The sequence below is a fragment of the Ursus americanus genome, chromosome 18 (assembly GCF_024610735.1).
Source record: "Ursus americanus isolate L20-20 chromosome 18, mUrsAme1.1.p, whole genome shotgun sequence".
Classification (NCBI taxonomy): domain Eukaryota; kingdom Metazoa; phylum Chordata; class Mammalia; order Carnivora; family Ursidae; genus Ursus; species Ursus americanus.
The window spans coordinates 22,058,355-22,070,429 of NC_142144.1; the positions used below are offsets into that span (position 1 = coordinate 22,058,355).

The 12,075-nt window shown below is 41.8% G+C and overlaps 1 protein-coding gene across 2 annotated transcripts in view; it reads left to right on the forward strand.

Annotated features, from left to right (window-relative positions):
• The first annotated feature begins 1,836 nt into the window (after nucleotides 1-1,836).
• Nucleotides 1,837-12,075, forward strand: part of SVEP1 (sushi, von Willebrand factor type A, EGF and pentraxin domain containing 1) — a 192,962-nt gene continuing 182,723 nt past the window's right edge. The window contains exon 1 of one of the 2 annotated variants that reach the window (XM_045814774.2): nucleotides 1,837-2,935. In XM_045814774.2, the coding sequence (XP_045670730.2) occupies nucleotides 2,405-2,935 (531 nt within the window). In that variant the 5' untranslated portion in view covers nucleotides 1,837-2,404. Of the gene's footprint in view, nucleotides 2,936-3,028; nucleotides 3,250-12,075 lie in introns of those variants that run through there. The other variant, XM_087869486.1, reaches the window with a different exon arrangement.

The window sequence follows — 12,075 nt, forward strand, 5'->3', positions numbered from 1 at the left end:
TAAGGGAGAGAAAAATGGAAGATCTAGGTAGTTCTTGATTTCCTTTCCAAGCCTTTTTGAAACCAGTTCCACCCCTGCCCTTTCCCCAATTTAGTTATATGAGCCAAGAAATGCCCTTTTGTTTAAATGAGGAGAAGTTGGGTGCGTATTGCTTGCAAGCAAAGAGTCCTAGAGCAATTGTCTACCTCCCCGGAGTTTTGTGGAGAACACATGAGCTAGTACACATCGTAGTTGCCATGGTGCCTGGCACATCCAAGTCCTGAAATGTTAGCTCTTAATGATGTGTTTGAAATAAAACAGAGTAGATACAATTTGGAAAAACTCTCTCTCTTTTTTTAAAGTCTCAGCTCAAACAAGGTCTTGCTCATTCCCCAGGAGGATTTCGACCTTTCTCCTTCTTGCTCCCCCTTCTCCATTCCTACATTTATCTTACTGCTTTGTAAATGTTTGCAAATTATATTCTCTTCTGATATCCTTTGAACTTCCAGACTGGAACTGAGTCTTAGTCAACTTTAAAAACCTCAGTATCTAACATTCTGGCACATGATAGGTGGTCAATAAATATTGTTAGAAAAATAAGAGTTTGAAGAATGTTCATGATTAAAGGTGGTGATGATAAAATCAGCATTTATAGAAGACACATTATATTCTAAGCCCTGTCCTAAGAACTTTAAGTTTTTGTGATTAGTTCCTCACAGTCACCCTACCAGACTATTGTTATTACTCCATTTTACAGATAAGCAAGGTCATACAACTAGTGAATGGCAGAGCCGAGATTTCATCTCAGGCAAACTGATTCCAGAATCCTAACATTTCAACCAATACACTGTGATATCTCTCAATGAAGGAATTCCATTAAATATAGATGGAATTAAATTATCTGATACTAGAGAGAGGAAACTTGAAGATCATTGAATTCCATTGTGAAATAGATGCAGAAACTGATGCCAAGGATTGGAAGTAACTTAGTTGAGGTGGTTTATGTAACTGCGGGGGCCTTTCTTCACACGACTTCTGACTCCTAGCCGGAATATTTTAACCGCGTTCCCTGCCTCTAATGCAAAGTGTGCTTTTACTTTTGGGATCTTGCTTTGGAAAAACCACACCCAGGGGGCAACTTGTGTTTCACGGTAGCTATGTGCCAGGTACCACTCAAAGTCAAGGAGATAGGCCTCTGTGGGTCCTGCCTGTTGAAACAGACCACAAACACATGAGAGGGGACCGGGGAAAAAGGACCCCTACTCATTCTTCAGATTGCAGCACAAACATTCTTAGAGAAGTTTTCCCTGACCTCTTCAAGGTCAAGTCTGTCTACCTGAGATCTCCTTTGTAGCACTTAGCATTGAGGGTTGTAATTATATATATGGTTTGTGGAATATCTGGCTAATGATCACCTCACTTGTTACCCTGTAAGTTCCCTGGGGACAAGATCCCTGGCAATTTTTGTTCCTCATTATATTCCTGGTGTCCTGGCCCATCATAGGTGCTCAAAGAAATTTGTTGAGTGAATGAAGGAATGAACAAATGAGTGAATAAAGAAATGCATGGATGAAGCGGCAGGACCAGCCATCCCCATGCGATGTGTTAGGGGTAGATGCAGTCCCGATATGATGTGGTCTGAGGGGGCCCTCAAGAGTCTACACACTCACACACACCACTGATAAGAAATTAAACGTAAAATAAACATCCATTTGGTGAGGGTTGTGGGGCACCGGAGGGGGAAAAAGAGACACAAAAGGTGAGCAAGCAGTTTTCAAAGGATGCTTTCAACTCGCTGGCCAGTCCGTGTGTGTTTTCCTCTACAAAGTGTTTCCAATTACTGTGGCACTCTCGGTATCTGGATCCATCTCCAGTGAATTCCTCTGCAGCTCCTGCCAGACATATGGGATCAATCAGGGCTTCGGCGCTGGTGCGCTTGCTGCGGGAATGTTGACAGCCTGACAGACGCGGGGTTCTGGTGTCATGGAATCTCCGAGTCTTTGGCCTGATCCCGGGAGGAGAAGGAGAGGGGGAGGAGAGAGATAGAGGCAGAGATAGAGGAAGGAGAGGGGAGCGGGAGAGACAGAGAGAGGAGGAAGAGAGGGAGAAGGAGGGACGCGGGCGATTTTTCTTGACTGCCCCCTTTCCTTCAAACATTTTATAGGCTTCGGGGAGAGAGGGAGGAGGAGAGAGGGAAGAAAAAAGGCGAGAGCGCGAGGGGTAGAGAGCGCGCGCCGTTGCCTGCGAGCCCCCGAGCCGCGGGAGTCCGCCCGTGTCCCCAGGCTGGGCTAAGAGGGCGCCGAGGCTCCGGCCGCCGCCCCGCGCCCGCGCCGCGCACGCCCCTCCGCGAGCCGGGCGGCCGAGCGTCTCTCCGCGCCGGGGGCCGACGCCTGCGCTCCGGGCCGGCCGCTCCGTCTCCAGCGCGATGTGGCCGCGCCTGGCCTTCTGTTGCTGGGGTCTGGCTCTCGTTTCGGGCTGGGCGACCTTTCAGCAGATGTCCCCGTCGCGCAACTTCAGCTTCCGCCTCTTCCCCGAGGCCGCGCCCGGAGCCCCGGGGCGGCTGCCGGCGCCGCCCGCGCCCGGCGAGGACGCGGCGGAGAGCAAAGTGGAGCGGCTGGGCCAGGCGTTCCGGCGGCGCGTGCGGCGGCTGCGGGAGCTCAGCGAGCGCCTGGAGCTCGTCTTCCTGGTGGACGAGTCGTCCAGCGTGGGCCAAGCCAACTTCCTCAGCGAGCTCAAGTTCGTCCGCAAGCTGCTGTCCGACTTCCCCGTGGTGCCCACGGCCACGCGCGTGGCCATCGTGACCTTCTCGTCCAAGAACAACGTGGTGCCGCGCGTCGATTACATCTCCCACCGCCGCGCGCACCAGCACAAGTGCGCGCTGCTCAGCCGCGAGATCCCGGCCATCACCTACCGCGGCGGCGGCACCTACACCAAGGGCGCCTTCCAGCAAGCCGCGGTAAGGCGCCCGCCCCTCCCGGCCGCGGCCCTCGCCCCCGGCCCTGCCCACCCTGTGCTGCCGGCTCACCTCCGACCCGGGTTCCGCCTCGGGCAAGCCGCCGCCTCCCCACGTCAAGTCCCAGTGCCCAGAATCAGAGTCAAACCCACCTTCCTATTGTTGAGAGGGTCCCAGCGGGTCGTGGATTTTAACCGCTTAGCGAGATGGCAGGCTCCTCAGAGCGGTCTTCTTTGAGGGCCGTCTTAGGAAGGGGTCCTTAAGATGCGGTTCACGTTCACACTTGCAGGGGACAGACCGTGTCCAAGCTGGAACAGGTGAGTGAGTGTGTTTTATGAAGGGTCTCTAAAGGTAAGACGTAGAGCGAACTGAATAGTTCAATTCCTTTTTTATTTTATGCTTTTGATACTCGTTTAACTGCATGCGTTTCTTATTTTTACTCTGAGACCTTTGCAGGGTTTTTAGCATCTGGAAGAGGAAGTCAGTTATAGAGGATGGACTTTCACATAATTTAACTTTTTCTGATTACCAAGTAATACATATTCAGTTGAAGAAAATTCGGAACATACAGAAATGTCTGACACATACCAGCAAGCCAATTATTTGTAGAATGAATGAAACAGAAAGGAGGAAAAATGGGGGGGGGGTTGGAACTATATCACCCTTAAAAAACTACTGTTTACATGTTGTTGAACAGCCGCCCAGCGTGCACGTTTGTGCGTACTTTTCACCACAGTGGTGTCCTGCTGTTCTGTAGCCTGCATTTTTCATTTGTTAGATCAAAAATGATCTGCACTCGTGTATTATGTATCTAATGTAGCTATTCGATAGCTACATTAGCTGCATACTATTCCATTGAATACATACACCGTCATTTATTTTACCTGTCACCTGTTATTGGACACTTAGGGTTTTTATTAACTAAGTTATGATAAACACAAATATTTGTGCACCCTTTTGATTACTTCCTTAGGAAGAATTTCTGTAGCGGTTCCTGATTTAAGAATATGAACATTTGTAAGCTTCTTGATGCATAGTGTCCAGTTCTCCCTTGGAGGGTCCTGTACATTTACATTTCCACCAGCAGAGTATCACAGCAGTAAGTTTGCCATATGGTCACCAAGAACATGCACTATTATTTTAGATATCTTTGCCAGTTTTGTAGTTGTATAGAGGTATCATTTCAGCAAATTCACATTTTTAGTTTTGTTGAGGATGAACGTTTTCCAGTACATTTACTGGGCATTTGTATTTTTCCTTTGATAATTACCTGGTCATAGTTTTTGCCCATTTTGCGCTGATAGTACATGTTAGGTTTTTTTTCCCCTTAATTTGTAAAAGCTCTTTATATAGTAAGATTGGTAATTCCTATTTGTATATGCTGCAGGTGTTTTTCCAGGTCACTGCGTTTTACTTTTGTTTATTGCGGTGCTATTAGATGGATGATGTAACTTTTTATATATTCAAATCTATTAAACATTGTCCTTAAGATCCCATATTTGCTTGTATTCTTAGAATGGCCTTTTCATTTCCCAAATTGGAGAAATGTTTTCCATTTAACAGTTTAGTCCATCTGGAACTTATTTTAGTGTATGGTGTGACAAAGATATCTAATTTTATTTTTTATTAAGTAGTTAACAAGTTATCTTAGCATCATTTGCTTGAAAGCTATCCATCCTATTCTAGTTTAATTGAATGCCACTTTTATCATCCACTAAATGCTTATGGGTATTTGATCTTCTGGCTTTCTATTAGTTTGTCTTATCTATTTATTATTTTTAAGCTCTGTGAAAGTGATTTAATTATTATAACTTTACAGTATATTTAAATATCTGGCAGTACAAATTCTCCCTTTTTCTTATCCCTTTTAAATCAGTTCTTATGTACTTATTACTTACTATGAATTTTTAATTCATTTTCACATATTTCAAATGAAAGCAACCAGGATTTTAATTTCAATACAGACATATTGAATTAAGTTGTGGATTACTTATATTTTATAATAGTCCCCTTCAAGTAAAAAATATGGTATGTCTTTATATAAACAATTCTTTTTATATCATTTAGTGAACTCGTAGATTTCTAGTAATTAAGTCCTGCATAAAGTTCCTATTTAGACCTAACTATATTCTACTCAATATTGCTACCATGAATAGCAGCTTTTCAGATTCAATTGTAAATGATTATTCTTGTACAGAAACATTGTTCATTTTCTGAATATATCTTCTCTAACTGGATTCTTGCTGAAGTCTCTTTGGTTCATTTTTTTTTCTTTTAAAATACATTTTATTTTACTGATAATAAATAGTTTATAGGAAAATAATCAGACAAATTTCCTATAAATACACTGTAATATTGTGATACACACCTTTCTTGACTTTTAGCAGTTGTTTAAATAATAGGTATGTTTTTGTGCATGCATAAACAGTGTTTGCTCAAAAAAAGGATTATATTGTACATTCTCTTTTCTAACTTGACTTTCTGTTCCACCGTATTTTTAGTCTTCTTTCCATAACAAGAAATATACTTTTACTTTATCATTTTTCATAGTCACATAGTATTCCACCATAGAATATGCCTTTATTTTTATCATGTAAATAGCTATTATTATATATTTAGGCTGTTATAAACAACACTGTGTGACTAAGTTTTTGCTCATATCTTTAATAATTTCCTCAATGCAAATTTCTGAAGTGAGAGCTATTAATGCATCAAAGAGTATGCCCATTTTTTAAGGCCCTTGGTATATGTGCCAAGTTGTTCTGCAGAAAATTGGCACCAAATTGCACCCCTGTGTGCAGTGCCTGGATCAGTATTTAGGATGCAGCCAACATAGGTTAGTGTCATTTGAACACCCCCCTGCCCCATCCCACTTTATATGTGAAAAATAGTCCCATTTTAAATTGCATTTCCTTTTTAGTGAGGCTGTACACTTTTTTCATATATTATTGGCCATATATAGCTCTGCTTTTTTGAATTTCTGTTAAAATATTTTCGGATTATTATCCATTTTTTATTTGAAGGTGGTTCTTTTTCTTATTGATTTGCAAATGCTCTTTGCATCTTAATGGTATTAACCTTCCCGAAGCTAAGTATGAGGCAAGTGGTTTTTCTCAGTGTTTCACTTGCCTTCTAAATTTCTTCATGGTGATAACATCTATCATTTTATCAATTGATTGAATCTATTTTTCTTTTCATTTGTGCTTTTTTCATTTCCTATGAAGTTTGAAAAGCTTTTGCCTCCAGGAGATGAAGTAATTCCTTAAAGATGCTCCCATTTTATTGAATTGTTTCACCAGGCAGGGTTCAGTTTTGCAGATCCAGTTCTTCGTTGGCCCCCACTCCAAGTACTTATGAGGTCCTAGGTCTGGCCTTATTCCTGATGTCACCACCCACTCCATCTGAGAAGAGCCTGCTGCATCAGGGAAAAACTCGCCATATACTAGCTCTTCTGTTTGGGTTGGCCAGGTTTGTCTGGGGCCTCTGAGTACGTTGATCCAAAACAGTTAAATGGGTAATGAATCGAGTACACACTGCTCGCCTCAAGACCTACTCTGTCTTCAGCTTTCTCCTTCCAAATACTACATCCTGTCTTGGAAAGTGAAATTGCCAAGAAGGTTCCCAGTGTCGTTCTTCAATCTGAATCCATTTGTAATCTACCAAACCGAGCCTTCTCAAAAGTTGGTGCTCGCTGAACTTCCCCTTGATTTTATTTTTCTTTTCTCACTTGGATTGGGTTATGTGAAGGTGCAGGAGAGGGTCAGCTGGACTCAGTCCCTGGCTAACTTGGAAACTTATGTATCTTCACTATAACTTTTCCAAACCTCTGATGAGTATTGTTAGGTATAATTAAAATAGGATATTGGGGGAAAGTTGATAGAAGAGGAGTGATGTTTAAAGATGACATTGGTGGAAGTTTGAATATGGGTTTCTGCATGGGGATCAGGCAAGCCTGTTTCATTGCAGAATTAGTTTGAAAACTGTAAGCTGTGTAGTTTGGGTTTGGATGTGAAACTTAATACATTTCATTGGGGAAATTAGACAGTTCATCAGGTTCCCATGTGTGTGCAGAATGGTATTATTGGAATGGACTGTGTGTGTGAGCAGGGAAATTGAAAATCACAGAGATATTCTTAAGGTTGTTAATTATTTTCCCCAGAAAAATGAGTTTTTCAAACCATTTCTGCTTGAAACTGAATGTCCACACAACTATACACAGACACAAACACAGGCAGACAAGTACAGAAGGCACAATAATGTAGAGATAGATACATGCTTGCTTGCAAGTCCATGATTACCCCTCACAATCCACACACCTTACTCCTCTTATGTAAAAATCTCATTGTGTAGAATTTCCTTTACCAGCATGAAATTTGCTGTTAGCTTTCAGCATATCTGATTGATTAAACAAAAAGGATAACAGTGGAATTGTACAGCTTGATGGGGAGTATATCACACTTTATTTCAATAGATAAACTGCAGTGTAGACCTTTTCTTTTTAGACATTATCCTCCAACACTCATCAAAGAGGGCAAGGACTAAAGCAGTGAATCTGCAGTTAGCACAGATCCTTCCAGAAACACAGTTGATAGAATGGGAGGAAGATTTAGCCCCTTGAACTTAATTACATGAAAACCCTTTATGAAATAAACACAAAGCTCTTCAGATTTTCTTTTCCAAGGAATGACTTTTTCTTTTCTCTCTTTTTTTTTTTTTAAGATTTTTATTTATTTATTTGAGAGAGAGAGGAGAGGGAGAGAGAGAGCATGAACAGGGGGACGGGCAGAGGGAGAAGGGAGAAGCAGACTTCCCGCTGAGCAGGGAGCCCAATGCGGGGCTTGATCCCAGGACCCCAGGATCATGATCTGAACTGAAGGCAGATGCTTAATCGACTGAGCCACCCAGGTGCCCCCAAGGAATGACTTTTTCATAATGACCTTTCTTCTTAGTTTTTCTCGCCACTGTGTATTTATAAATTGCCTTTCCTAAACTGCGTCTTTTGGATTGGCCACACAATGAATGCAAGGCTCTACACCTCTTAAGCATTTCAAGTTGTAATAAAAGCAGAGCCCCTCATTCCTACTTCACTTTTGCTAAATATCTATTAAACAAACAGCACGAAGCTTCCTTTGAAAAAAATTTCTGCTTTTTCCATCATTCCAGAGTTCCAGAAATATGAGCCTCTGGTGGGGAATGTGCTGTCTCACCAAAAATTCGAGCTTTAGATGACCGGAAGACTGGGAAGAGATGGGCAGCAGCTCTTCCTAGCTTTAGGGAAAGAGCATCATTGTGATGTGTCCACACTAGTACACATTCACACCTTTACCAGGAGACAGATCTGGTCTCTCAGCCTTATGGGAAGAAAGGATCTGTTTTTAAGTTTTCTAATAAAATCTGGAGACGTGCAAGATGGTGCTAGATTAAAACCCTGATGAATAAAATTAGGGCCATTTTGTTTTCATACAATAGACCTCTAATAGCCTTTGTGCATTTTCCAGCAGGCTTTCTATTGGTCCAATGCTGAAGGAGTCAGGGAGGTTTGAGTTTTCCTTTTCTAGAGGAAAGGGTTGGGGGGAGTCATACCGCCTGCAGTGGATTCAGCTGGTCCAAACTTGGAGCATGACTTAGATATCAAGAGTTGCTCACTGATGCAGAAGCTAAGTGGGTTCAATACTGATAAGATATACTTCTAAATGTCCCTCTGGAAATGTGCTCTCTTTTGTGCTGCTTAAACTCTTAAACAATTCTCCTATTGCCTTGGTCTTACATAGGAACTTGTTTTGTCATCCCATACAAACTTCAGAAGTACAAATGAATGAATGAATTGAATGAGTCCTCAGTGCATAAAGTAGAATAATAAGAATGTACACCTTACTGCTTCTGTTATCATTATTGGCTGCTGCTAGTATGTTATGTTTGATTGAAATGCATCGTGAGAACTCTTGGTCAAAGGCTTGAATGCCTAGACACAGAGGATGGTCTGTTCTGTCCTACTTCCCTTCTGTGGTCAAAGGATAGGAAAGTCTCTCCCATCCCCTACCCCCTGCTTGTCCTCCTGGTACAGATTTGCTCAGAGAGGATCTCTCTTCATCGTGGCCATGGAATTATTAAATGTATTCATTCTTGATCAGATATACCTTTAATTTGTAAAGTGATTTATAACTTACAGTGCTTTCGTATTAAGATTTTACAGAATCAGTTCTGAAGATTCAAGTTTTATAGGAACAGCATCAGATTCTAGAAGAAGTTAGGTTACTAAATGCTGGTCACAAAGCTAAGTAAACGCCACAGAGTCAGTCCTGTCTTCTGACTTGTCATCTTGTCTTTTTCCTCCCCTGCCTGCCATTTCCTATCCTTGCCTACATTTGACCATGTTACCTCCATGTCTTGAGTTATATCAAAAGCTAGGGAGAAGTGGAAGATTCCATTTCTAGAGCCACAAAAGTGTTACATTAAGACATAAAACCAAACACTCTAAATTAGAAGACATAAACCATGGTTTTCAGGCCTTTTCATTTGATGGATATATTTCAATTGGACACATGTGTATACGTGCACATTTGTGTGTGTTTATACATATATATCTTTTTTCCCCTCCCCCCATACAATATATTTTCTAATTCTAGCAGATACTTTGAAATCAGAAGACAGCATTTTTTTTTTTAAATCTGACTTTTTGTCTTTCGCTGGACAAATTGGAATCTGTAGCAATTCTGGGTGTGATTTGTCTCAACTCATCAGAATTCCCACCTGGCTCATGGAATTTCCTTTCATGGTCCTTGATTGCTACTCCATGGTCTGACATAGACCAATCATTGGCAGAGCCTGAAATGGTATAATCCCTTCTAGTTTCTCTTCTGAGCTTCCTTTTTAAACCAGTGAATTAGCTGGGAGAAGGTTTAGCTGGATGTAATTGAAATATCTAAAGTACCACTGGCTTAAACACAATAAACATGTTTTTCTGTCTCAGATTGTTTTGAAAATTGTTAGAGGGGCACCTGGGTGGCTCAGTCAGTTACTCATCTGCCTTCAGCTCAGGTCATGACCCCGGGGTCCTGGGATCAAGTCCTGCATTGGGCTTCCCACTCAGTGGAGAGCCTGCTTTTCCCTCTACCTGCCGCTCCCCCCTGCTTGCGCTTTCTCTTTCTCAGACAAGTAAATAAAACAAAATCTTTTTTTAAAATGTTAGAAAATTCTAATACGGCAGGAAGGTAATGTCTTCAGAGATCCAGAGTCTTTCCGCCAGCTCTCTGCTCCACCATCTTCAGGTCACCTCAGTGGTCTAATATGGCTGTTGGAGCTCCAACCATCAGGGGCTTATCCCAGATCCCAGGGAGGAGGACAGGGCGAACACAGTCACATCATTCTTTCAGGAGACTCTGAGGCCATCCACATAATACTTCCGGGTAGATCTCATTTGGGACAACTTGGGCTCATGCCCATCCTTGAAGAGGGAGGAGAGGATGGACGCTGAGGAAGTAATAAGTAGTCTTTTTCCATACCAGTATGTCAGGAAGAGCCTGCGTCTAACCAGGGAAATTTTGGAAATCCCACTTCATTTCTTTCTCAAATGGCACTCAGCTCAAGACGGAAGACCCAGGCCTTGCCTAACTGAAACATCTTCACTCTTGTGCTCGATCATATTTCTTTTAATAAAAACTATCACAGTTCCAGAGCAATCCATTTAAATTTTGGCAACAAAAACTACTGATGTTAGTTTCCCAGGAGCCAGAAGCTTCTAAATAATATGGCATCCACTCCCAAATAAAATATTGTACTGAAAGTGATGGAGAGAAAATGCCTACTACAAAAAAAATCAGTATTTTTTTTTTATCATGAATTTAGTAAACCCAAGTCAGTGTTTCTCAGGAAAACATGGTGCTTCTTTCGCTTTTCTAGAGTAAGCTGTCAGGTTGAGAGACCTCTACATTACAAGGAATTTCCTGTTCTGTATTGTGTCTGCCTTACCCTGATTTTTGAGACTGTTCTCTAAAGCTCCCCAGGCCATATGAAGAATGAATTTCTGGCAGGGACTCTGCTTACGCACAGTAACCTTCTCTGGTTTGGAGGCCAGTTGTGGATAGGGAAAACTCTGTGAGAGCTGGTGATGTATGTTGGATGTTGTTACAGTGCTTCACTTGAAATGAATGATAGTGGTCAGAAGGTGAAATCTGCAACACATTAGTAGGTATATTTTCTTATCAATCTTCATAAAAAGATTCTTAAAGGATGTATCTTCTTTGCTCTCTGTCCTTCTCATGAGGTCATCTGAGCAGCTGCTGTTTTATTTGTGTAAAGAGTTAAGCAATAAAGATTTTTCAAATTTAGACCATATATTTCTTTCAGAGCTGCAGGAGTCGTGAAAGCTACACACTTGAGGATAGATTCCCATTACTATATATGTTGCAGTGGTGCCAGCTACCTTGTTTCTGGATGTGAATAGACGTAATCCAAAACGAAGGAAAAAATAACTTCCCACAGTATTAGTAGAGAGCAACATTTTAAAGAAAGTTCTTTGCAGAACCTATTCCATGATTGAATCATTTACAAAGCAAAGTTAGTCTACTTAGTAAATTTACTCAGTCATTGAATAAGTAAAATCCACGTTGGGTATTTTTCCAGTTTTAAGGTGCTGCTAGAGTATATAAAATAAATTTTGAGATCCATGCATTTTTAAAAAGATTTTATTTATTCATTTGAGAGAGAGAGAGAGAACACGCACAAGCAGGGGGAGTGGCAGAGAGAGAGGGAAAAGCAGGCCTCCCACCAAGCAGGGAGCCCGATGTGGGGCTCAACCCCAGGACCCTGGGATTGACCTGAGCCGAAGGCAGACGCTTAACCAGCTGAGCCCCCCAGGTGCCCCTGAGATACGTGCATTTGATGCACTGCTTCCTTCATTCCTGCTGAGCCACTCCTAACAGCCTTCATTGTATAATAGCCATCCTGCAACGCCTTGTTATAGGTTATATTGGCTGCTAATGCAAAATGTAGTTTTTAAAAAAATTTCAAAGATGATATTTTAAATGTATATACATGTATGTGTCTAAAATGTGTACACTTTATTTTTTCAGATACAAACTTTTTCAAATTTTCATTAGCTCCACCTCTACACTCAAGTGTATCCATACTTCCTTACATGTATT